We start from the raw sequence: 27,221 nt of genomic DNA, 5'->3' as shown, positions 1-27,221 counted from the left end.
TCTTTTGACTTACAGCACTGCAACAGAGATCAGAATATGGGCTTCAATAAGGACTTCGGCATTTGGCCCCGCTCCTGTGTAGGCCTTTATTAATTTATTTATTTTAAAAAATGAACAGTTCTATTAACTTTAATAACCCTTACCTCAAAGTTCATTCGAAGGAAAGAAAAGTAATAGGACTTCTTCTTTAAAGGGAAAAAAAAAAAAAAAAAACCACCCTAAAAATAGATCATTTACAAAAAACGAAAAGCTCCTGAGACTTTTAGGAGGGGCACTAATCACTGTATGAGTCCAGCAAAGCAACAACCACAAGAGCAACCAGCTCATGGACTGTCCGAATACACAAGATAAGCTAAAACTTTCACCTCTTTGAAATTATCTTTTGTTTTAGAAGATAAACACAAACCTGAATTTCAGAAGTGTCTAAAATGTGATATTCACCCTTTTCAGCTAATGCAAACTGGACGCAAAGAAACAGTTGGGTTATCTGTTGTTAAAATTATTATATGATTATGATTATATGATGATTATGACTGTAATTACAACATATAGAGGCATTGATTGGACTGGTATCTACCAGACATCAGCATTATTAAAGACTGACAAAGACTATGTACACACTGGTCTTAGGATGAGCCACTCCAGATTCACACATTTCTAACTGCACGAAGGAAAAAAAACCACCTGGGATTGGTGTTTGAGCACTGGGCTTCCTGAGTTCAGTATAATCCAGTGCTCCTGCTTGATTAAGTTGTTCAGTGTATGGTTAAAATGAATTATGCAAAGAGCTCTGAGAGTGTCATTAGAGAACTCACGCTGGGTCCTTCCACAAAATAAGCTGAACCGGCAAAAAACAAGGTTTTTACTGGCATAGCTGGATAAACAAGAACTTTTCTTGTTAGATGCCGTTAAAATAAATGTTTTAACAAATATCAAAGGCTTCTGGGCTAGAGCTGGCTCAGTACTATACTTTCCTTTAGTAACATGAACTGCTTTCACCCTTCCTAGGGAGTATTAAGTATTGTCTTCTGTCTCCAAGTCCTGTGCAGGTTAGGAAAACACACGTACAAAAAATATATGTTGTACCAGTCCTAGCTGCCTTGCCAAAAATCACCAAAATCTGACATGTCTTTGGAGTCCAGGTGAGTATGGGAAGAAAAGTCTAGAGCTGAGGGGAGAGCAGATCCCAAAGCTGAAGGGGTTTCTCAACTCATCACCCTAATACGTCTCATCTCAGGCCAGGCAGAATTGGCATTGGCTTTGGGAAGGGAGATCCTCTTGAGGCAAACCAAGAGTCCCTAGTGCTTCTTGTAAAGCACTTTGCTGCCAAGCCTGTCACTGCCAATTTACTAGTAAAACACACAAAAATAAACATAATGGACCTCAAGGAGGATGCCACGGGGTTGTAAGTATATATTTTCTTGTGAGCAGATCCCAAAGCTGAAGGGGTTTCTCAACTCATCACCCTAATACGTCTCATCTCAGGCCAGGCAGAATTGGCATTGGCTTTGGGAAGGGAGATCCTCTTGAGGCAAACCAAGAGTCTTTAGTGCTTCTTGTAAATACTCCTGTTGCCAAAGCAAATTGTTGCCAAGCCTGTCACTGCCAATTTACTATTAAAACACACAAAAATAAACATAGCGGACCTCAAGGAGGATGCCATGGGGTTGTAAGTATATATTTTTTTGGGCTGCAGGGGAGTGTAAGCAGAAAAGAAGCAGGAATGGGAAGGAGAAGAGAGCCACACCACCAACCCAACTGTACTCATGAGTCAGAAGTAAGACAGGAGGGCATTACGTTCCACAAGTCTGATATAAGGACCTCCCATTTTTAACTCAACTCTGTGTCAGAGCTTGCAGTGTAAGCACCAAAGACTTCTAGAAGAAGCTGAGCAAACTTCTCCCTGAGGATCACTTCTGGTTTTTCTCTTGCTGGCCCCAGTGCAGCCCATGGATATTTGATAATCACAGAATCTTCTAGGTTGGAAGGGACCTCAAAGATCATCTTGTCCAACCATCAACCTAACTGACAAAAACAGACACCCACACAACAAACAAGGAGCATCATCACTAAACCAGACCTCCCAGCACTACATCAACCCGTCTTTTGAACACCTCCAGGGATGGGGCCTCAACCACCTCCCTGGGCAGCCCATTCCAATGCCTGAGAACCCTTTTGGTGAAAAAATTTTTCCTAATATCCAGCCTGAACCTCCCCTGGTGTAACTTGAGGCCATTTCCTCTTGTCCTGTCACCTGTGACTTGAGAAAAGAGACCAACCCCCACCTCTCTACCCCCTCCTTTCAGGGAGTTGGAGAGAGCGAGAAGGTCTCCCCTCAGCCTCCTCTTCTCCAGGCTGAACCCCCCCAGCTCCCTCAGCCTCTCCTCATAAGACTTATTCTCCAGACCCCTCACCAGCTTTGTCGCCCTTCTCTGGACCCGCTCCAGCACCTCAATGTCTTTTTTATGGTAGGGGGCCCAAAACTGGACACAGTACTCCATCTGCATGGTCTAACACTTCACAAGATACCAGAAGAGACCTCCTGACTGGTAGAGCCCCAGACAGATAAATTACCATCTGAAAACAGAGGCGGTGGCATTTTTCAAGACAAGATGTCCCAAGGAGATGCTGCCCATCTGTCTGTGGTGTAAGGCAGAACAATAAACAGCAGGTCCACTAGAGCAGTAACCCACACATCATCACCCCACAGCAGTTCTGGTTAGTAAAACCAGACTGTGAGAGGAACTCATGTCTTGTGAGGTCAACGGTAGAGCAACTCCTACTTGGTAAAGCAACCAGCTATCATCCCCTGTGGGAACAACGGGGGCTTGCTCACTGTGGAAAGGGTTCTGAGAGAAGTAGTAGAAGGACAGGCAGCAACCCATCCATCCCCAGCACGTTGTACCACTTTTAATCAGACTGCTGTGAGAAATGCTGAATAACACAGAATCACAGAATCTTCTAGGTTGGAAGGGACCTTCAAGATCATCTTGTCCAACCGTCAACCTGACTGACAAAAATAGACACCCACACAACAAACAAGGAGCATCATCACTAAACCAGACCTCCCACTTGCCTACATTCACCTCCCCACACTACCCTTCAACTGGGAGGTCTCTTACAAGCTGGGAACTCTGTCCACGTTACTCCCAGCTACTCCTCTGCAAAAGTTCCAAGCAGACTCCAAGGCTTGACTTCACCCCGTTTTCCAAGATTTCATTCCCACTCTCAGAGGGTTATTGATCTATTACGTACCCAAACATGGCCACCAGCAGGTTGACAAGGAGGATGTTAGTTGAGAGCATGTAAATACAGACAAGGGGAATGGTGATCCACTCGGGGAAGCGGGGTTGGTTGTTGGCATCCAGCTCCACACATAAAGGCTTGGACTCATTCCCCGAAAAGGTGCAGCGGTCAAAGTTGTAGGTGGTACCTCAGAAGGCAAGAGCAGAGAACAACCAGTGAGCCCTCTCCCCCTCTTTCTGTTGAGTACAGCCCCTGTTGAGCACTGCTACTGACCACAAGTGGTCTCCTCCTTCCTCACCTCCCCATGAGACGTAAAAACCTTGCGTTGTTGCCGCTTGGAGGAAAGGGGTCAACACAGGAATGGACAACTACTGAAAGGATAAAGCCTTCCACCCACCCAGGAGAGCATCCCACAGAGAATAGGTACCATCAACGTCATCAGGGTACTGGCCAAACATAGCCAGGTATGGCTCATAGATGACAGACCGAAATATCCACTCCCAGCGGTGCTCATTCTTTCTCAGGATGCCTTGCCTGGCCACACCAAAGGCCACCATCCACACAGCGAAGAGGAAGAGGAAGAAGAAGACATCTATCATCTGAAAAAGGACAACAAGCAGATGCGTCAGTACCCCAACTGTGTGCCTGTTGCAAGCCACCCATGGCTTCTTTTCTCCCTGATTTGAAATTAGGGTGGAGAACAAATATTAGAAAAGCTCACAAAAGTTAGCACCTTTTAATGCAAGTTTTCAGATTTACAGTCCCTAACACACACACACACACACAAATAATGGACAATTTCCACTCGGGGAACTTCAAAAATGTTTACACAGCCATAAAACCAAGGCACATTTCAGAATTTAAGATATCCCCCTGGCACCAGACAGGCTCCACCCACCCACAAAAGCAAGTTCCACCTACAAAGACTATTTATGCAACAACTGCAGCTGCAGCCCCTGTAGCTAAATGCGAGATGAAAGCAGTCATCACTTCTGAAAATGCCACTCTTAGGTGACTTCAAACCAGAATTTAGAGTCTAGACACTCTGGCTAACAGTTTCATGAATGTCTAGCTCTTAACAATATACAGATAACCAAAGACTAGTCCATATCCCAGCTGAGCTGCTCCATTTGTTGCAGACCCACCTCCACCAAGATCTGTCCTTCCACTAGCCCCAAGCGTTTTTATTAGTAGTCAAAACTCAAAACTCATCCCTTTTGAAGGAGGCCAAAAAAGAGAAAGATGTAAGGGAAACAATCCTGTGTTGTTGCTTCCATATCACAAGGCACTCTAGGACCAAGTGATGTCCAGACTCCAGCTTTGCAGCAGTGGTACATGGCAAAAGAAAGGCTTTTGGGGTAAGCTGCAGATCCTGTGTTGTTGCTTCCATATCACAAGGCACTCTAGGACCAAGTGATGTCCAGACTCCAGCTTTGCAGCAGTAGTACATGGAAAAGAAAGGCTTTCAGGGTAAGCTGCAGACCACGCCGTTACTCCCATTGTCACAGAATCACAGAATCGTCTAGGTTGGAAGCGACCTTAAAGATCATCTTGTCCAACCGTCAACCTCACTGACAAAAATAGACACCCACACAACAAACAAGGAGCATCATCACTAAACCATCCCTCCCAGCACTACACAGTTGGTTTTTTTAAATTCTATATACAAGATCAGCCCCAGGTGACAGGCACAAATCCAAGCACACCTACTCCAGGCTCTCCAGTGCTCCTCATGCCCACACCTACAGCAATCCCCATCTGTAGGATATAGAATCCCACTGTCTTCCTATTGCCATCCCCAGTCTGCTAGCAAACATCCCCTCCAGCTACAAAGGACAGAATGAGCCCAGCCACCCCATGAGAGGCTCCTCACCACCTCCTTCTCCAGTCACTTGTGTGATGGATGCAGTGGAAGACAGAAATCATAGAATCATAGAATGGTTTGGGTTGGAAGGGACCTCAAAGATCATCCAGTTCCAACCCCCTGCCCTGGGCAGGGACACCTCCCACCAGACCAGGTTGCTCCAAGCCCCATCCAGCCTGGCCTTGAACCCCTCCAGGGATGGGGCAGCCACAGCTTCTCTGGGCAACCTCTTCCAGGGTCTCACCACCCTCAGAGTAAAAAATTTCTTCCTGAGATCTAATCTGAATCTTTTTTCTTCCAATTTAAAACCGTTTCCCCTTGTCCTATCATTACCCTTCCTGGCAAAGAGTCCCTCCCCAGCTCTTCTATAGGCCCCTTCAGGTATTGAAAGGCCGCTATAAGGTCTCCCCGGAGCCTTCTCTTCTCCAGGCTGAACAACCCCAGCTCCCTCAGCCTGTCCTCACAGCAGAGGTGCTCCATCCCTCTCATCATCTTGGTGGCCCTCCGTTGGACCTGTTCCAACAAGTCCATGTCCTTCCTGTGTTGAGGACTCCAAAGCTGGACACAGTGCTCCAGGTGGGATCCTCCTCCTCCTATACCATCTATCATCGTCTCATTTGGGGAAGGCTCATGTGAGCAACAAGAGTGATGGAATCTACCACTGAAACACCTGAGACGTGCAAGACAAAAGCCACCTGGAAATAATTTTTCCTCTTCAGCCTGATCTCTATTCTCTCTCCCTGTGCAGAGGAAAAGAGAAAGGCCCTGCTCTTAATTAGGTCCTATTTAAACCTTAATTAATCCTGTTTAGCAGATTTAAGGAGAGAACTTGCTGCCATCATCAAAACAGTGGTGTTTTTCACTCTTGAGGGGGGGGAAAAAAAGGTGTCACATCATTTATTTAGAGGCTCTTGAATAGCTGCCAAAATCTTACCATCCTCTGCAGCATAATAATTTTGGGTCCTAGATTCCTGCTAACTGTGAAAATATGGATCAGCCTCAGCGTAAAAACTATGTAGTCCAAACAGAAGATGACTCTCCCAGAATACCAAGAGCTTTCATCAGATGAGTGAAGCCTGATGGAGAGAGTAAAAGAAAATGTAGAGAAGCATTGGGTAAAGCACGCAGAAATCAGGTAAAAATACACCGAAACACTGAAGTGGGGAGTGGGAAGTAACTGGAAAACACAGCACTTGCAACCCAGGGCCCCAAACCCTCTCCCAACAGCCCAGTACAATGGGTTTCCAGCATTTCTTTGGCGTGGTTGCAAACTCAGCCATTCAAGTAAAACAGCTTATGTGGGCTAACGACATTCTCTTAGACTATTGGAGGTACAATCACAGCCCCCTTAAATATAATATAATAAATATATATATAAAAATATAATATAAAATATACAATTATATAATTATATATATGATTATATAATTATATATGTAATTATTATAATTATTTTTATATATATTATTATAGATATCTTTATATATATATAAATATAATCACACTGTAGCTCAAAGAGTCCAGATTGCCATAGCAAGTAGAGAATAGTGAATAATAGTGAATAGTGAATTTTTCCAGGGAAAATCCCAAAGAACTTAGAAGTCTCTAAGCTATTAACAATCTCACCCTGCAACTTTGCCTGATAGGTTCTATACAGCCAGTCTTGAAGGCTATAAGGCTCTTGAAGTCATGATACCTAAACCCATTTCAGTCATCTTCTAATCATACTCACCCAAATTTAGGCATTAAGAAGGACTACCCTGCTGGCCCAGAAAGATCTGAGCTTAGGAAAGCCACCACAGCCAGTTTTGAAAGCTATAAGGCTCTTGAAGTCATGATACCTAAACCCATTTCAGTCATCTTCTAATCATACTCACCCAAATTTAGGCATTAAGAAGGACTACCCTGCTGGCCCAGAAAGATCTGAGCTTAGGAAAGCCACCACAGCCAGTTTTGAAAGCTATAAGGCTCTTGAAGTCATGATACCTAAGCCTATTTCAGTCATCTTCTAAACATACTCACCCAAACCTAGTCTAGAAGGACTGCCCTGCTGGCCCAGAAAGATCTGAGCTTAGGAAAGCCACCTTCCACTCCACAGGGAGACTCAACTTCCATTAAACAAACAAAAAAAAAAAAAAAAGAAAATATTGCATGCAGATGTCCCTTAATCACTTTAATTTTCTTTCTTTGCTTTTACAGATTTAAAGTCAGGACTTGGCAATATTTGGGGCCTTCATAAAGAACAGGGAGTTTCCAGATCATGTCGTTTCCCAAAAATCTCCTTACAGGTTGTAGCCCAAACCCAGAAATGAAGCTAAGCCACACCACAGCCAGAAGAAAAGGTACCACTTACCTGAAGACAATCCCTGCTATGAAGTAGAAGATGGCTAGCGTATCCATAACGTTCCACAGATCTGAGAAATACTTACTGCCATTCATGTACCACTGGGGAGGAGAAAAAAAGGAGCAGAAAGTAACCCCCACACAGCACTGGCCAGTAACACCAAGAGCTCATCCACCCTCCCCTCACCTCACCCCACCGACTGTCCTCCTGGTAAATATTCCACCCACTGCAATAGTAAAGATTGTTTCCTTGCCCAGCTAATTTTTTTATCACACTTAATAGATACACCAGAGTTCAGATAGCTTTTAATTTCCCCCAAAAGAGTGTTTTTTAAGATATCCAGCAATGCCAGAAATTACTGGCAACGTGTTTTTACCTAATAGGTCGAGATGTTCTATCTTGAGAGCTCCTTAACACGTTTTCTCCTGCAGCCCAGAGGTCCTAAGCTACTGCTCTTGCACTGAGACCAATTCAGCAATATCCAGCAATGCCAGAAATTACTGGCAACGTGTTTTTACCTAATAGGTCGAGATGTTCTATCTTGAGAGCTCCTTAACACGTTTTCTCTTGCAGCCCAGAGGTCCTAAGCTACTGCTCTTGCACTGGGACCAGTTCATTGCAGGGTGACCCAACCACTGCACCGCAGAACGGGGTTCCTGTGCTCAAAGGACACAACCCCACCACGCAGGTGCTGGTGCGTGGAGAAGACCAGCCCTGCCCAGAGCTGGGATGGATGTACTTAGTGCTCACGAGTGTATACACATGCTGCCAGGGTACCTCAGGGTAGGTCACCGTGTGCTCCAGGAGAACCACTGCCCAACGGGCCAGAGGAACCTCGGTGAGACCCACCAAGAGCAGGTGAAACACCAGGGGGAGAGCAGGAGGGTCACTGTTTTGGGGCAGTTGAAGTGTTCTGGCTTCTCTCTCTTCACAGAGTAATCTGTCCATGGCTACACGCACAGGCTTTTGATCAAAGATGGAGATTTAATTTATTCTTGTAATTACCTGGTGCTCTATTTCTGAATTGCAAGTCTAGTGAGAAGCTTTGCTCGTTCCCAGATTGGTACTGCGCCCTGGATCCAAAGTTCCTGCAAGAACCAACTTCTGGATCCAACCCAGAGGTGAATCATTAGAACAAGCAGCTTAACCAGGAGAAACCTCTGCCAGGCATGAAGAAATAGATTGAGTCCCTGATCATAATTCTTTTTAATTTTCATTGAAAGAATCAAATCTTAGTGGAGTACTGATTGGTGAATCTCTCTTTAACTGGCTTATCCAAGGAAGGCAATTCTGGTCTCAGAACTTTTAGGGGAAACAGAGATTGAGGGGAGTTTTCTTCTAAATGAAGAAGAAAATCTGAGCATGTTTAGTTTGGAGAAGAGGAGGCTGAGGGGAGACCTCTTTGCCCTCTACAACTCCCTGAAAGGAGGGTGGAGAGAGGTGGGGGTTGGCCTCTTCTTCCAAGGGAATAGTGACAGGAGCAGAGGAAATGGTCTGAAGTTGGGGCAGGGGAGGTTTAGATTAGATATTGGGAAGAATGACTTTCCTGAGAGGGTGGTCAGGCCCTGGAAGGGCCTGCCCAGGGAGGTGGTGGAGTCCCCATCCCTGGAGGGATTTAAGAAACGTGTAGAGGTGGCACTTCAGGGCATGCTCTAGGGCCCAAGATTGTTGGGTTGTGTCTGTCTGAGGGTGAGTGGGGTGTGGGGAGGTTTTTGTGGATATTTGGGGGTTTTTTTGTGTGTGTGTGGTTGGACTCGATGATCTCAAAGGTCCCTTCCAACCATGAATATTCTGTGATTCTATGAAGAAGAGAGATCCACTTTGCTATTCCAGTGGCACAATCATTCCAATTTCTCCATGGGATGGGATACATTGCTAAAGATGGACAGTTGTGGCAGCCACCAGGGTGTCAGGCTCAAATATTGCCTTCAGCATTTTGGGTCCTACACACACCTTTCTTACTACTGAAGGTACAAAAGGTCGAGCATTGAGTGGGGACAGAACATCTGACACCCACCTTTGCCTGGTAACTCCCTAAATCAAACATAAGTTGTCTGTACATGACAGTGAGTGGTGTTTTATGTGGACAGCTAGATCCAAACATCTTTCACAAAACAATAAGCATATCACTGCACTACAGCTGTAGAATGTAGCAGAGGTTTTAAGCCTGATGCCTCTTCTATTAAGGGCACAATAACTGTGGATGGAGGAAAGGACCAGGCTTTGGTCTGAACGGAGAGAAAACAGGCAGATGTGTATAAACAAGTGAGAACAACCACGTCTGGGGTGCAGTTCAGTCCTTCAAATATCAAGCAGTTTTCCACTGCTGAGAGTGCACCAAGGTTCTGTCCAGGTTCCTTCTCCAGCTTTCCTGCACACCCCACAAGTCTACCCACTCACCTGGCTGGAGGCTACATCCATGTGGCTAAGAAGATAGCAGGAAAAAGGCATCTCCAATTTCACTATTGCCATGATAAGCTCTAAGGGGGATATGAGAAAGCAGCTCTGGCTAGTGAAAAAAATCTCTAGGACCATCAGAAGTGAAAACAGGGCTGAGCCTGTGGCTTATGGTTCAGTTCTCCTGAACAGGGAAACGATCTGCTTTAAATTTGGAGCAATGTCTAGGAGCTGGCACTTCCACAGATGCCCCAGAGGGCTGATTTTTCCCCAAAACTAGTTATTTGACTGCAGCAGCTACAGTGGGACCCCAGGGAACACTATTCTTACTTTTCCTTTGACGTGAAAACAAAATGTGAGACATCCCTCTCCTTGGAGGAAGCCAGGGAGACAGTTTTCTGAGAAGCTTAGGTGACTGGGACACTGTTCTGCATTCTCCTTAGCAAAATAGGTTTGAAGCCAGGACAGTGATTTAAGAGCTTAGGTGACTGGGACACTGTTCTGCATTCTGCTCCTTAGCAAAATAGGTTTGGAGCCAGGACAGTGATTTAAGATAATTTTAAATCTTAAATAAAGTCTCTGTTTTAGCTGCCTCCACTGGCACGATCAAGCTGGTATGGCTACCAGCTAATAATGGGATTACTGGGATTTGAAGCTGTTCTGTCTGCTCAGGATAGTGAGAAATAGTGACATTGGGAGGAAAAAAAGGGTTTCTATCCCTAAGGCTTTCCCCAGGACTTTTGCTGGGTACACACAGGAAGTACAAGGACAGGTCCAGAGACACCAGAACCTAAATCAGCAGAAACACACACTCCATTAGCGTTTTCGTTGCAACAGAGTCTTTTGCTTTTCACCCCATTTTCCTTAGCAAGTAAAGTTGCCTTAAACAGGGTACCACCTTGGCTATTGAAAAGAAAAAAAAAGATCACACAGCAAGTTAAGCACAGTAACAGCAACATTCAGCCACGTCGTTCGAGCTCACGTACGAAACATTCCTGCCAGGGTGCTCTCACCCAACAGATCACCCCCAAAAAAGTCAACGTGGAGACCGATGCCTTCCAGAGCAACCAGAAAGCAGCACCACGCTCAAACTGCACACCCATTTCTCCCCCTCTTCTCCCCCAGCTTCTTCCCACTGCTCTGAACACTGACTGATAAAGATCAGCCCACCTGAAAATCAACGGATTTCAGATGCCCCCTTAGATATGAAGTGAGAAGAGCATCAACCAAGCTATGAAGGCAGCCCCACACCGCACCAGCACAAGCAACGCAGGTCCTTGGGACTACATGAAACTATCAAAAATTGTATTTATGATTAAAAGGTAAACAGAAATCTGTAATGATATTGCTCAAAAAAGAAAAGGGAGGGGTAGGATGTGGAGAAGAGATACAGGAATCACTTGATCTAGAGGAATGCAACCAGATAAATGGGTTAAATCTGACCTCCTACCCTCAACCACTTTGGCAATCCAAGCCAAGCATCCCTGAGACATATCTCCACTGGCATTGCTTTCTCCACCCAGGTTCAAGGTCAATACACATTCCACTGGGTGCAGGGACACTATTGGGGGGGAATAATTCATTGTGCCTTGAGTTGCCTGACATATCTCCCCAGAAGTGGTTCCCCCCTGTAGCCCCAAAGCAGCCTGCCCTGCCCTATGCTACCAGGAGGGTCCCCACCAGGCTTTTCATCTAGCACTAAGCATTTTTTTTTGGTTTGCAAACGCTGCCTACTTGTCTCACTTCATCACAAAGTAGAATGAAGACCAGCACGTAAAGGATGATCTCCAGGACGGTAGGTTCCTTCTGGAAATCCATCAGCAGCACGTAGGCGAAGAGCAACAGGAAAGCGATGTAGAAGATGACATTCCAGGAGAAGACCACAAAGGGGGAGGTGAAGAAAGACACGTAATACAAGAAGAGCTTCTTGCTCTTCTCCACAGGTTTTTTCCTGAGGAATTAGAAGAGGGAAAAGGTCTCAAGGGATAGCTTTTATTTAGAAGAGGGAAAAGGTCTCAAGGGATAGCTTTTATACCTAGAATCATAGAATCACAGAATGGTTTGGGTTGGAAGGGACCTTAAAGAACATCCCGTTCCAACTCCCTGCCCTGGGCAGGGACACCTCCCACCAGACCAGGTTGCTCCAAGCCCCATCCAGCCTGGCCTTGAACCCCTCCAGGGATGGGGCAGCCACAGCTTCTCTGGGCAACCTGGTCCAGTGTCTCACCACCCTCACAGCAAAGAATTTCTTCCTGAGATCTAATCTGAATCTTTTTTCTTCCAATTTAAAACTGTTTCCCCTTGTCCTATCATTACACCTCCTGGCAAAGAGTCCTTCTCCAGCTCTTCTACAGGCTCCCTTCAGGTATTGAAAGGCCGCTATAAGGTCTCCCCGGAGCCTTCTCTTCTCCAGGCTGGACAATCCCAGCTCCCTCAGCCTGTCTTCACAGCAGAGGTGCTCCATCCCTCTGAGCATCTTGGTGGCCCTCCGCTGGACCCGTTCCAACAGGTCCATGTCCTTTCTGTGTTGAGGACTCCACAGCTGGACACAGTGCTCCAGGTGGGGTCTCACGAGTGCAGAGTAGAGGGGTCTCACGAGTGCAGAGCAGAAATGTTTGTGCTCTTCATTAAAGTGAAAATGAAACAGGTGCAGTCTAGCACAGGGCATTACTTTGAAGGTGATGCCCTTCTGCATCCACTGACTTCAGACACACAATTGGCACACCTTAACTCCAGACCAGAGCGAGGACACACTCTGTCATAAGCTCATTCAGCCATTAAATATCTTTATTTGAGAGTGACTGAACACTGGAACAGGTTCCCCTGAGTGGCTATGGAACCTCCATCCTTGGAGATCCTCAAAACCCAACTGGACACAGTACTGGGTAACCTGTTCTAGCTGACCATGCTTTGAGCTGGAGGTTGGACTGGATGATCTCCAGAGGTCCCTTCTGGCCTGAATTGCCCGCCCTATGATTCTATGAGTAGTTGACTTGCTTTGCTTCTGCTAATGAGAACCCAGTTGATTACCTGAATGAGATGAAACCACAGCCTATCAAAGGGAAGAAGAACAGACACAGTATAATCTTCCAGTTCTTAGTATCTCTTGAAATCTCTCCATACCACTGCTTGGAAAGGAAATTCTGCAGGGAAGAAGAAAATATCCTCATTTGTTCTAACAGCAACAAAATAACCTAGGAAAGCTATTACAGGATATTTGATTTAGTAAGAAAAAAATAGCCCAAACTGTGAGATTTCAATCAAAATTACTGTTTCAAAAATACAGAAAGCTTTCTGCATTAGTACCAGTGTGCTGGGTCCTTAGTCCAACAATCCTCCAGTCTACCTGACAAGGAGTTCAAAATGAGACCAAACAGGACTTGGCCTGATTTAGAAGGTACTTTATGCTGGGCAGTACCTCCACACTGTGCATGTGCCAAGGGAGAAGCCACTTCAGGCAGTCTTTATCATCTAGCTTTATCACCTAGCCTCACCCAGAGGCTCTCACTTCCATGGGGACACTGAGTATTGGTCCTTCCCAGGCTCTTCATGTGGATGTAGCATTTTCACAGCAATGATATTAATTTCTAAGCTGCCCAGATCCCACGAGTGACACCAATCCCTGCATCACCTTTCCACTGGTGTTACCTGCACCCCTGGCTGAGCGATGAACTGCTGGTCTTTAGCTTCCACGGCCAGTTCCAGACAATTGCTCCCTCCCCAGGCTTCACAGGAGTAGGTCAGCAGCTGCTCAGCTAGGTCTTCATCGTTGCTGTAGCACTCGGTGAAAAGCTCTGGAAGAAAAAGGCAGCCCCACACTGAGCTCCAACTTCACAGAATCACAGAATCACAGAATCTTCTAGGTTGGAAGGGACCTTCAAGATCATCTTGTCCAACCGTCAACCTAACTGACAAAAATAGACACCCACACAACAAACAAGGAGCATCATCACTAAACCAGACCTCCCAGCACTACATCAACCCGGCTTTTGAACACCTCCAGGGATGGGGCCTCAACCACCTCCCTGGGCAGCCCATTCCAATGCCTGATAACCCTTTCAGGGAAAAAATTTTTCCTAATATCCAGCCTGAACCTCCCCTGGCGCAACGTGAGGCCATTTCCTCTTGTCCTGTCGCCTGTGACTTGAGAAAAGAGACCGACCCCCACCTCTCTACACCCTCCTTTCAGGGAGTTGTAGAGAGCAATAAGGTCTCCCCTCAGCCTCCTCTTCTCCAGGCTGAACACCCCCAGCTCCCTCAGCCTCTCCTCATAAGACTTATTCTCCAGACCCCTCACCAGCTTTGTTGCCCTTCTCTGGACTTCAGACTCCATTTCCCACCAACCTGGGTGCAGTTGTCTTCAGTGAATTCCAAAGTCTAACATTTATAATATTAAAGCACACAGATACTCTATGTTTTTTGCTTTACAACCTCATTAAGCTTTCGTACAGAACTCATGTCTGGATGAAAACTGGAATATTAAATCAGCTCACCCAGAGATAGCATTAAGTTGGGTTCTGCACAAGGCCAAGTGCCAAGTCCTGCCCTTGGGTCACACCAACCCCCTGCAGCGCTCCAGGCTGGGGGCAGAGTGGCTGGAGCTGCCCGGCAGAAAAGGACCTGGGGGTGTTGGTGGACTGTGGGCTGAACAGGAGCCAGCAGTGTGCCCAGGTGGCCAAGAAAGCCAACAGGGACAGCGTGGGGAGTAGGGCCCGAGAGGTGATTGTCCCCCTGTACTGGGCACTGGTGAGGCCTCACCTTGAGTACTGTGTCCAGTTTTGGGCCCCCTACCATAAAAAAGACATTGAGGTGCTGGAGCGGGTCCGGAGAAGGGCAACGAAGCTGGTGAGGGGTCTGGAGAATAAGTCTTATGAGGAGAGGCTGAGGGAGCTGGGGTTATTCAGCCTGGAGAAGAGGAGGCTGAGGGGAGACCTTATTGCTCTCTCCAACTCCCTGAAAGGAGGGGGTAGAGAGGTGGGGGGCGGTCTCTTCTCTCAAGTCACAGGTGACAGGACAAGAGGAAATGGCCTCAAGTTGCACCAGGGGAGGTTCAGGCTGGATATTAGGAAAAATGTTTTCCCTGAAAGGGTTCTCAGCCCTTGGAATGGGCTGCCCAGGGAGGGGGTTGAGGCCCCATCCCTGGAGGTGCTCAAAAGACAGGTTGATGTAGTGCTGGGAGGTCTGGTTTAGTGATGATGCTCCTTGTTTGTTGTGTGGGTGTCTATTTTTGTCAGTGAGGTTGACGGTTGGACAAGATGATCTTGAAGGTCCCTTCCAACCTAGAAGATTCTGTGATTCTGTGAACTTTTACTCAAATGACTCAGTGTATCTGCTTGTTTCATCTTCTTTTCACTCATTCAGCACTGATCTAATGACTTAGTCACAACAGTCCCATATGAACAGCAGAGTTGACCAACAAGGGCAGAATCTGATGCTTTTTCACCAGGGAACGCGTTGCAAACATAGATGCTTTAGAAGAGTTAGGAGCACCTTATTCTGCCCATAATGCTCTTCAATATATTCATCAGTGACCTGGATGAGGGGACAGAGTGTATCCTCAGCAAGTTTGCTGATGATACCAAACTGGGAGGGGTGGCTGACACCCCAGAGGGCCGTGCTGCCATCCAGCGAGATCTGGACAGGCTGGAGAACTGGGCAAGGAAGAACCTCATGAGGTTCAACAGGGTAAAGTGTAGGGTCCTGCACCTGGGGAAGAAGAATGTCAGGTACCAGTACAGGTTAGGGGTGGACCTGCTGGAGACAAGCTCTGAAGAAAAGGATCTGGGGGTCCTGGTGGACAACAAAATGACAATGAGCAAACAGTGTGCTCTTGTGGCCAAGAGGCCAACGGAATCCTGGGTTGCATAGGGAAGAGTGTGGCCAGCAGGTCAAGGGAGGTCATTCTCCCCCTCTGCTCTGCACTGGGGAGGCCACAACTGCAATCCTGCCTCCAGTTCTGGGCTCCCCAGTTCAAGAGGGACAGGGAACTGCTGGAGAGAGTCCAGCGTAGGGCAACAAAGATGATTCAAGGATTGGAGCATCTCCCTGATGAGGAGAGGCTGAGAGAGCTGGGACTCTTTAGTCTGGAGAAGAGAAGGCTGAGGGGAGACCTTATTAATGCCTACAAGTATCTCAACAGTGGGTTGAGGGAGGAGGGAACCAGACTCTTTTCAGTGGTTCCCAGTGAGAGGACGAGGGGCAACGGGCACAAGTTGGAACAGAAGAGGTTCCTAAATAATAAAGGTCTGAGGTTCCTAAATAATCAGGTCTGAGGGGTATAGATACCTTTGAGAAAGTCTATTTAAGCAGTTTGCACCTTACGAAGTAGGAGGACTTTCTGCTAGCAAGATATTTTTCGTGTATCCTTAATGGGCAGTGAAATAGCTTTACTGATATACACACAAAGAAAAATAAGGCTTCAGTTCAACAGGCCACAGAATCACAGAATCTTCTAGGTTGGAAGGGACCTTCAAGATCATCTTGTCCAACCGTCAACCTCACTGACAAAAATAGACACCCACACAACAAAAAAAAGCAACACCATCACTAAACCAGACCTCCCAGCACTACATCAACCTGTCTTTTGAACACCTCCAGGGATGGGGCCTCAACCACCTCCCTGGGCAGCCCATTCCAATGGCTGAGGTCAATCTAGTCTCCATGAATCCCAAAAAAGGAACAAACATGGTCTGATTTAAGGAGCAATAAAACAATATCTAACCTGTAGAGATCTTCAAGATTTGGCTAAATGAAGTTGTGACTGAACTGATTTAGTCCTGGTGGTAACACCACCTCAATGAGAAGACTAGTGGCCTCCAAAAGCCCTTTCCACCAACATTTCTATGGCTCCCTATTCAACCTGCAGGGCTATTACACCCTAACTGTCACTTAATCTGATTTATGGTGATGACAGCAAATTGTTGGGTAGCAATGCAGCTACAGACCCACTATTTTCTGCACCAGGCAAGAGAACAAGGCCAAAACCTGCAATAAAGCCCCAGAAGCAACACTGTAATGTATTTCCTTCCAAGTTGAGGAACCAAGGTTCACCACAGGTAAGCTTCAGTTTGGGTGCTACAAATGGTGCTGGCCTTCACTTGCATGTTTCCCTGAATAATTTGCAGGATAACTAGGTGCTAAGGAAACAATTGCTCCTGAAATGGAAGTTCTTCAAAAAAGAACGTTCCCCAGCTCTCCTGTCACGCATCATCCTCATTAAATAAGAAATTACTGGTCACTCCAGCCCATGAGATGCAGGGCTCAATTCTGAGTCACTGACAATCATTGCAAACGGAGAAACTAAAGGTCATAGGAAAGAAGAAAACCTGAACTAGATCTGCATTCTCAAGGAGCGAGTGTATTGCTTATCCCCTTAGAATAAGGAAGGTTATGTCATTTTGTATTTCAGAATTTAGGATTTTAACCTGCTTTTAGCTACAATTTATTCTCAGTCCCCAAAAGTACTGCTCCAAATTTGAAGGATGGCTCTTCTCAACTCGGATGTTACCAGCACTCCTGCAGAAAGCTTCTCTTATTCTCTGTTCTTGCTATTTTCAGTATCTGCCAACAGTGCTGGCCTTCACTTGCATGATTCCCTGAACAATTTGCAGGATAACTAGGTGCTAAGGAAACGTTAGCATGATTGCTCCTGAAATGGAAGTCCTTCAAAAAAGAACATTCCCCAGCTCTCCTGTCACGCATTATCCTCATTAAATAAGAAATTATTGGTCACTCCAGCCCATGAGATGCAGGGCTCAATTCTGAGTCACTGACAACCATTGCAAATGGAGAAACTAAAGGTCATAGGAAAGAAGAAAGAAGAAAACCTGAACTAGATCTGCATTCTCAAGGAGCGAGTGTATTGCTTATCCCCTTAGAATAAGGAAGGTTATGTCATTTTGCATTTCAGAATTAAGGATTTTAACCTGCTTTTAGCTACAATTTATTCTGAGTCCCCAAAAGTACTGCTCCAAATTTGAAGGATGGCTCTTCTCAACTCAGATGTTACCAGGACTCATGCAGAAATCTTCTCTTATTCTCTGTTCTTGCTATTTCTGAGCACCCTTCTTCAGCCTTGCCACTAGAGCTAAGGTGGCTTTTCTTCCCAATGAAAGAAAATCTCTACAAACCACTCCCATCCCCCATCCCCCTTTGGAAGCAAACTGTTTAGACAGGACACAGTTTCTACTGGGAACAGATGGTGTGGAAAAGATTTCCAAGCAGTAAAAAACACGTTTTGACATTAAAGGGAAGTATTTAATGTTGGATATCTAGTTTTCTAAATAAAGCTTTCTTTCTGCTTCCTTTCGAGATGTCACTTGGCTTCTTTATAAATCAGGCTGAATTTCTGGGCAGCATTTCAGGCAAATTCAATGAATTATCTTGCCTTACAATTTGCTGAATAAAACCAGCAGAGTTATCCGTTTGTTTTTCTGCACAGAATAAAAAACACCACTATGCAATTATTGCTCCACATCAGACCTGGAGCTCATTATTAAAGCAAGTCACGTTCCAAGAATGGAAACAATTCCTGACCCCTTCTATTAAAATTCTAAAGGACTTGCGAGTCCAACCAACAAAAAAAAAGCCAAAAAAACCCCAAACAAAACAAAAAAACCAACAAAACACAAACCACCACCCACCACCTAAACACACAACGACAACCACCAAACCAAAAACCATCACCCACCCACACAGCACCCCACCATAAACCAGTAATCTTGGGCACTAGAGCATGCCCTGAAGAACCATGTCTACACGTTTCTTAAATACCTCCAGGGATGGTGACTCCACCACCTCCCTGGGCAGCCCATTCCAATGCTGGATAACCCTTTCAGTAAAGAAATGTTTCCTAATATCCAACCTGAACTTCCCCTGGCGCAACTTGAAGCCATTACCCTTTGTCCTATCATCTGTAACTTGGGAGAAGAGACCGACCCCTGTCTCTCTACAGCCTCCTTTCAGGGAGTTGGAGAGAGCCAGAAGGTCTCCCCTCAGCCTCCTCTTCCCCAGGCTGAACACCCCCAGCTCCCTCAGCCTCTCCTCATAAGACTTGTGCTCCAGACCCCTCACCAGCTTCGTTGCCCTTCTCTGGACCCGCTCCAGCACCTCCATGTCCCTCTTGTGGTAGGGGGCCCAAAACTGGACACAGTACTCGAGGTGAGGCCTCACCAGTGCCCAGTACAGGGGGACAATCACCTCTCGGGCCCTACTCCCCACGCTGTTCCTGACACAGGCCAGGATGCTGGTGGCCTTCTTGGCCACCTGGGCACACTGCTGGCTCCTGTTCAGCCCACAGTCCACCAACACCCCCAGGTCCTTTTCTGCCAGGCAGCTCCAGCCACTCTGCCCCCAGCCTGGAGCGCTGCAGGGGGTTGGTGTGACCCAAGGGCAGGACTTGGCACTTGGCCTTGTTAAACCTCATCCTGTTGGCCTCGGCCCATCCATCCAGCCTGTCGAGATCCCTCTGCAGAGCCTCTCTACCCTCCAGCAGATCATACCATACCCCTGAACTGCCTGAACTATGTCACCTTATTCCATTCAAAATGTCCACACGTGTAGGGCATGTTTTGGACACACAGACCAACGTGCATCCACACGTACAGGGAAGAAACACTTTGTTTCAGGCACAAGGACCAACATAAGCAGGAGCATCCATTAGCTTGGCTTGCATTAGCCTCACATTTGCAGCCTGTGAATTATGTATTTGATACAATCAGCACTAAATGCACTGTCTAATCAAAATTAGAAATGGATTTCAATCAAACACCTGAGATCAGAACACATCCATATTGTGGAATGGGTGGGAATTCAGCGTCCAAGCTTGAACATCGGTAAATGTCAGCTGGACTGCTGATTAACACATGATATTAGAAAAGGAAAGTATGAAATCCACACCCAAACACAAAATGGGTAACATTAAACCTACTCACAGAGCCATCTAGCAATTCTCTTTGTGGTTTTGTGTTTGAAGATTGATCCAGAGTCTTCAAAAGCCTACAAACCGAACACGAGGACCACCACTGTGCTGTTTGCAAAGAGGAATAAAGGAGAACTCAACTTACTTGCTCCCAAATGACTTTAGACAACTCCTTCTTGTTCTGAAGAACTGACCAAATAAACAGAGCTTGTAACGGGTGCCTTGTGATAGGACACTCATCCTGGAAGAGAGAACACAAACTCCTCAGACCTAAGCTCACAAAACTGTTTGCAACTGGAACAAATCCTAGCCTGCAACTTTCCTGTTTTCATATGTTATTCCTTTTACAGACAGCCCACCAACCTTCTCTCTCACCTACGTGGCACTTGTCACACACTAATTAAAATTAGTTTATATTTCTATTAAAGCCTTCTATTTTCCTATTGGGTGTGGAAGAATCAGCCTCCCTCTTTTTTCCTCAAGTGACTATTAAATGACATTTGGGTCAAAGTCACTTTCTGCTTTAAGCCACGAAGTTCTGATAGCTTCATTCACAGCTTGACCTGGTGACACAGATTATCCACCAAAAGGCATACTAACTGTAACCAATATACCTTTTGTGTTTAAGCAAGACCCTGAACTTCACAAAAACTTAATCAGAGAGGACTTTCTACACCATCATTATCTTTGAATTAAAGCAATTAACACCTGGGGATTGCAAAACCGCCACAAAATGACTCCTGAGCAACAAATCGTTTAAGAACCACAAGCTTTGGTGTAAAACCTTAAAGCTGAGCATCATATGGAAACCAAGCTTCCCCTAAATGTCTCAGGTGTTGTTGCGTTGCATCTCTGAGGTCAACAATTGATCTCAAAAGTTTCCTATCTCACGCCTAAGCTCCAGGTTTGAAACTCACATCTGGATGTGGTGTTTGGACCAACCATGCTGTGGTTAACTGAGAAGTCTGGTTCTACCTGACAATGAAATGAAATGAAATGAAATGAAATGAAATGAAATGAAATGAAAGTCCAGAAGGTGCTTGACGCAGCGAGCAAGGCTCAAGATACAATAGTCTGCACCAAAATATAAAAGTCCAAATTCCAAATGAAATGAAAGTCCAGAAGGTGCTTGACACAGCGAGCAAGGCTTAAGATACAATAGTCTGCAAAATATGAGTCCAAATTCTCCATGCCCAACTCTGTACCAGGCTCTGAAGTTATATTGGAATAAATTAGATACATAACTAGAGTGCTAATTGCTACAACAGAAAATATTTTAACTCAACACCCAAATAAACTCACCCATTTTTCTTGTACTTAAACAACCCTTACATGCGTTTGTAAAGTGGGGCGTTACGTCTCATACTCAACACCCAAATAAACTCACCCATTTTTATTGTAGCTAAACAACCCTTACATGCATTTGTAAAGTGGGGTGTTATGTCAAACGTAATGCACGGCTGAGACTATTAAAGCAAATCCTGCCATAACAGAAACAAAACACAATTTTCGTTTTATTTTTTCTTTTCAGGGACACACAGTGGGCTCAGACTGTTCATCACTTACCGCAAGATGTATCTCCATCTCATCCTTGCTGTTTTTGTCATCTCTTTTGAGGCCTCTTCGGAAGTCTTCAACCATCTTCCACACAAAGGTGAGGAGCGCGTCGTTGTAGGAATTCTTTGCGATCTGCAGGTTCTTGAACACCAGGCTGCTGAAGTTGTTCGTGTACAGCTCTCTAAGGACCTCTGTGGTAAGGAATTTCCTCAAATTCAACCCGTTTTCCAGGAACAGACGGACAAATTTGGGCCTGTCTTTCACAAGGGCTGTGAACATGACGTCCTGCAGGTCAGAAGACTAGGAAGAAACGGAGAAGCAAATATTAGGGAGCAGGTGAGACATCTTAAATCTAAACCTAAGGGCCTGGCACATTTGGCTCACTGCCACGTTTTCCTTCACGCTGCCACATTTTCATCAGAAGCAGACTCTTCTGTATGCAATTGCCTTTTTTTGGATGGCCTAGAGCCCTTCTGGCATGGGCAGATAACCTTTGCCATCAGTGATCACAGAATCACAGAATCTTCTAGGTTGGAAGGGACCTTAAAGATCATCTTGTCCAACTGTCAACCTCACTGACAAAAATAGACACCCACACAACAAACAAGGAGCATCATCACTAAACCAGACCTCCCAGCACTACATCAACCCGTCTTTTGAACACCTTCAGGGATGGGGCCTCAACCACCTCCCTGGGCAGCCCATTCCAATGGCTGAGAACCCTTTTGGTGAAAGTGCAAGGAGGATTAGACACTCTTACTTATCATCAGAGAGGCTGAGGGTGCTGAGACAGTGGCTGCTGTTACAACAGCTCTCTTCCCACTACTCCCCCTGTCCCATGTCCCTGTACTCAGACAGAAGTGGTCCCTACCTCCCAGTTTCGGTCATTGGTGAAGATCTCATCATTGGCCAGGTCCAACTGGTTCCACTCCAGCAGCAGCTTCAGCTGCCCATTCCAGTTATCTCTGTCATGTTCGTTGGTGCTGAAAGCTGCAGAGGAGGAACAATCTTCTAGGTAAAGGACCAGAGACAAGAGAGCTTCATGGCATACTTATTTATCTCTGCTTTTCACACTCTACATGACAAGACCCCTATCAAGTGTCTTTCCCCAGACTCACGTGCATCTTTCCAATGGGGTTTTAGAGGATGCTGGAGGGTTAGAGATATATTTATGGTCCAAATGAGCCGCTAGGAGCACCTCATCAACCAAAACCAGCACCATCTCCTTCAGGCTTCTCAGTGTCCTGTACACACCACGTGGAAGAAATTCTGCAGGATCCCTCATGGGGCCCAACACAAGAAGTGTCATAAGAAGCTGTAATGTTCATGGGCTTTCTCTGCGCACAGAGAGGAAGATGGGGTCTGCCCAACCACCAGTGATGGTTCTGCTCTGCTGGAGTAGTAGAGAGGTCCTGAATTACTCACGGGGGCAAGTCAGTGGGGTTTGCTTGGCCTCCTGACTGACTCCCTGTTGTGTTGCACACTTGTGAGCTACTTGTGGAGATGCCACCACAGCATCCTCAAAGCTCTGCAGAATATCTTCCTGAGCTTTGATCTCACCCCCACTGATCTCACAGTGTAGGTTGTCCACACCACTGCAGATGAAGACAAGCTCCACGCTATGGCAGAAGCTTAAACTCTAGAGATGGCACTGCTCTAGACAATAAATAGCCATCTTTTTACATCTATTAAAAAAAAAAATAAACCAACACAGAAAAACAATGACTTGCCTTTGTACAGAGCAAAAGAAATGGCATTGCTCACAATTTCATCTCCAGCTTCTTCTATTTTGATAACTGTCAGTAAATGTGGGTTCTCAAGGACTTCTTTGATCTGCAAAAAGAAAAAGTTCCGTTTCAAAGCAATCTAGGCTGCTAAGTAGTTGATCTCCTGGAGCAACTTTAAAAGAAATTTCCCATCTCATCATAGCAAAGCTGCTTCTCATCAGTCCTATTTCCACATACAGTTAAAATTTAATCAAGTCCAGATAGAAGTAGATAATGAGATTTATTTTAAAGTCACCCAAGTACAAGATTAATTATCCTCTGAATATATAGCAAATAACTGATTCCCCCTATGCAGAGCACCATAACCAAAAAGATATAATCTCAGTAATTAGAAATTACTCATAAAAAGAAAAAAACAGATCGTGGCAGCACAAATTTCAACAAACATCTACCCGTTTATTGAAGAAGAGTATCTACCTTCTTGTGCTTTGACAAAAGCAGAGATAATTTCTCACATAACTAAGCCTTATAAAGTTACTTTCACTCTGGCACACAGAAAACAAACAATATTTTCCATTCTTGACTGAAGGATGAGGTATGGTCCAAGGTAGCTCAGCAGAAACTGTGAAGAGTGTGGCCAGGTGACCAACCAGGGAAACCTGCCTTCAGCAGCTCCACGCTCCACAGAGCAGAGCTCCTTCTGGAAACCAGAGACTCACAGTCTGCTCAGAGGGAAGTTCTTCCTCTTCAGTTTCAGACTCCAAAGCCCCCAGGCTCAAAGTACAAGTTCAGACTCATTTCTGCAAAAGGCCGTGCCCTACCCCTGCTCTTTTTCCATCAATTTTCCATCAAAGAAAATTGATGAGGTTGGAAGATAGCTCTGGAGATCTAGTCCAAGCCCGCTGCTCAAAACAGGGTCAAGTGGAGTAGGTTTTCTACTGGAACTTGCAGGTTGTCCCATGGACTCACTCTGCCAAGCTCTGACCAAGGGTTTTGACTCAGGCCTTACCAGAAACAAAAGCTCCTTAAACTTCAACACCAGATGCTTTGCTCGTTTTATATCAAAGAAAAGACACACAAAAATTTCAAATGTTTGAATTCCTGTCCAGGGCCTGCAAACAATTTGCAACGGTACATTCATAAACAAAAGCTCCTTAAACTTCAACACCAGAAGCTTTGCTTGTTTTATATCAAAGAAAATACACACAAAAATTCAAATGTTTGAATTCCTGTCCAGAGCCTGCAAACAATTTGCAAAGGTACATTCATTAAAAAGAAAAAAAACTTTAAAAAAAAAAAGAAGGAAGGGCAGAAAGCTGAGAGAAGGAGCCTTAAGTGTACAGGAAGCAATATAACAATTTCCATCCCTCATGATGAACCTTGACTGAGCTTTGAAAATGCAATCAGTGCCCTGCTCCCCACTGTGAGCGTGGGTAGGAGATAATTAACCGAGAGAGGAAAACAGAATCAGACCCCAGGATAAAGCATCGGGCAATTAATTGAGAAAGTCAATTAGCTCAAGTTAATGGACTGTTCAGTGAGCTGTGGCGTTGCTGGAACTAAGACTTCTGAAAAATAGCAGAATATTGAGATTTTTCTGGAGCTCCGTTTTCTTCTGTCCCTATTAAGAACAGAAGTATATCTTAAACCAGAAGATACACATCTTAAACAGAAGTATAACTTAAACTGATCTGAAGGTCAGGTAATCAGAGAGTTACAAGAGTTTTCTGAGACTGGTCCATGCAACCCAAGGTAGTAAATGCTCTCCTTACTTCTCCAGTTTCCCCAGTCTCAAAAAAACCCACTCTTGTAATAAACAGTTACACACGGGGTCACAATGGTGACCACATCCTGAAGGTTCTACCTCTGGTCAAGGAGGCAAAGAGAAGCAAAAGAAGAATTTACTGATCTATGTTCAATGTGGTACCTTCAACTGCATCCCATGTCAATGCTAACAGAGTCACAATGGAGGTGGCACAGGGACACTGCCACAACTGGAATCCTGCCTCCAGTTCTGGGCCCCCCAGTTCAAGAGAGACAGGAAACTGCTGGAGAGAGTCCAGCGAAGGGCAACAGAGATGATGGAGGGATTGGAGCATCTCCCTGATGAGGAAAGGCTGAGAGAGCTGGGGCTCTTTAGCCTGGACAAGCAAAGACTGAGGGGAGACCTTATTTATGTTTATAAGTATCTAAAGGGTGAGCTGAAGGATGTTGGAGACGGACTCTTTTCAGTGGTTTCCAGCAATAGGACAAGGGGCAACGGGCTCAAGCTGGAACATAGAAAATTCCATTCAAATATGAGAAAAAACTTCTTTGGGGTGAGGGTGGCAGAGCCCTGGCAGAGGCTGCCCAGAGAGGGTGTGGAGTCCCCTTCTCTGGAGATCTTCAAGCCCCACCTGGATGCTCCTGAGTGATGTGCTCTGGGCAGCCCTGCTTTGGCAGGGGAGTTGGACCAGATGATCTCTAGAGGTCCCTTCCAACTCCAACAATTCCGTGAAATAAATAAATAAAAAAATAAAAATACCAACCAAGTAGGTCTCTAGTCCAAAAGGTCCCATTCCTAGTCTGTAGGAGAAATCTGTCCTGCCCAATATCTTAAGGGATGCAGGAAGAAAGACAAAAAATTTTGGAACAAACAAGAGAACCCTGAAGCAGGATCACTACAGTTTGAAAGTCCATGGGCGAGCAGCGATAACCCTTTGTTCTGAGCAATCCAGCAGGATTTAGGAGTGTGAAGCCTGATTCATCAAATATCCACCTTTATAAAGCACACAAGGGACTTGTGACAGCAAGCAGCACATCAGCTAGGAGCCAGCCATCCAGAGGAATCCCAAGCACCCAGGGAGCAGTCAGTTAGAAAACATCTGGCCTCTTTTCTAAAATCCCCATGGATATGACATGGTGAGGAGCCCTGTACATCTTATAGGTACTGCCAGATAGGATCATCCCTGATTTGGAAGGCACCAGCTGCTCCTGCTTCCTCTACCCCTCTCCCACCTTCAGCCTTGGTAGCTCCCCGCAGCGTAGCACTCACTCACCCATTTGATCCAGCTTTCAGTCTCCTCTTCCGAGAGCCTGGAAATGGTTCGAGGCAGGTACCTGAGCAAGCTCTCCTTGACACACGAAGAGGCAAGAGTGCCTTCTGCCTCCATCAAGCTAGCAATGACATCAGCGATCCGCCCGGAGCCTTCCACCACAACACAGGGAATCTTACTCTTGATGGCCAGGTTGATAGACTAGGGAGCCAAAGGAGAGGTGATCACTTGAAGATGATTGTGCTACCAGAGCTTACTCTTCAGTAAGAAAGCCTAAAGACATTGGGTTTGACATCGGTCAAGTAACACCACAGGCAAGTTAAAAGGATCTGGCTTTATCTGGCCAGTGTGCCCAGGTGGCCAAGAAAGCCAACAGCATCCTGGCCTGGGTCAGGAACAGCGTGGGGAGTAGGGCCCGAGAGGTGATCGTCCCCCTGTACTGGGCACTGGTGAGGCCTCACCTTGAGTACTGTGTCCAGTTTTGGGCCCCCTACCATAAAAAAGACATTGAGGTGCTGGAGCGGGTCCAGAGAAGGGCGACAAAGATGGTGAGGGGTCTGGAGCACAAGTCTTATGAGGAGAGGCTGAGGGAGCTGGGGTTATTCAGCCTGGAGAAGAGGAGGCTGAGGGGAGACCTTATTGCTCTCTACAACTCCCTGAAAGGAGGGTGTAGAGAGGTGGGGGTCGGTCTCTTCTCCCAAGTCACAGGCGACAGGACGAGAGGAAATGGCCTCAAGTTGTGCCAGGGGAGGTTCAGGCTGGATATTAGGAAAAATTTTTTCACTGAAAGGGTTATCAGGCATTGGAATGGGCTGCCCAGGGAGGTGGTTGAGGCCCCATCCCTGGAGGTGTTCAAAAGACGGGTTGATGTAGTGCTGGGAGGTCTGGTTTAGTGATGATGCTCCTTGTTTGTTGTGTGGGTGTCTATTTTTGTCAGTTAGGTTGACGGTTGGACAAGATGATCTTTAAGGTCCCTTCCAACCAAGAAGATTCTGTGATTCTGTGATTTATTCACTGGAGATGCAAGCAGAAATCTTTTACAGAGAGATGACTTCTGTAGCACCATGAGCATATTGCAACACAACGCTATTGAATGTCTCCAATAGTTACCTACACAATTTCTCACACAGCA

At 45.8% G+C, this 27,221-nt stretch overlaps 1 protein-coding gene across 1 annotated transcript in view; it reads right to left on the bottom strand.

The window, feature by feature from the left end:
* The window catches only part of TRPM8 (transient receptor potential cation channel, subfamily M, member 8), a 66,316-nt gene that overhangs the window by 22,472 nt on the left and 16,623 nt on the right, over nucleotides 1-27,221 (bottom strand). The window contains exons 8-19 of the mRNA XM_014955606.1: nucleotides 26,093-26,290; nucleotides 23,058-23,160; nucleotides 22,199-22,317; nucleotides 21,337-21,627; nucleotides 19,916-20,011; nucleotides 13,500-13,643; nucleotides 12,882-12,994; nucleotides 11,586-11,802; nucleotides 7,464-7,555; nucleotides 6,045-6,186; nucleotides 3,674-3,845; nucleotides 3,256-3,433 (exon numbers count right to left, since the gene is read on the bottom strand). Of these exons, the coding sequence (XP_014811092.1) occupies nucleotides 3,256-3,433; nucleotides 3,674-3,845; nucleotides 6,045-6,186; nucleotides 7,464-7,555; nucleotides 11,586-11,802; nucleotides 12,882-12,994; nucleotides 13,500-13,643; nucleotides 19,916-20,011; nucleotides 21,337-21,627; nucleotides 22,199-22,317; nucleotides 23,058-23,160; nucleotides 26,093-26,290 (1,865 nt within the window). The remainder of the gene's footprint in view (nucleotides 1-3,255; nucleotides 3,434-3,673; nucleotides 3,846-6,044; nucleotides 6,187-7,463; nucleotides 7,556-11,585; nucleotides 11,803-12,881; nucleotides 12,995-13,499; nucleotides 13,644-19,915; nucleotides 20,012-21,336; nucleotides 21,628-22,198; nucleotides 22,318-23,057; nucleotides 23,161-26,092; nucleotides 26,291-27,221) is intronic.

This window comes from Calidris pugnax, unplaced genomic scaffold (assembly GCF_001431845.1).
Source record: "Calidris pugnax isolate Ruff unplaced genomic scaffold, ASM143184v1 scaffold210, whole genome shotgun sequence".
NCBI classification, from domain to species: Eukaryota; Metazoa; Chordata; class Aves; order Charadriiformes; family Scolopacidae; genus Calidris; species Calidris pugnax.
This window is presented reverse-complemented; position numbering and strand designations above follow the sequence as displayed.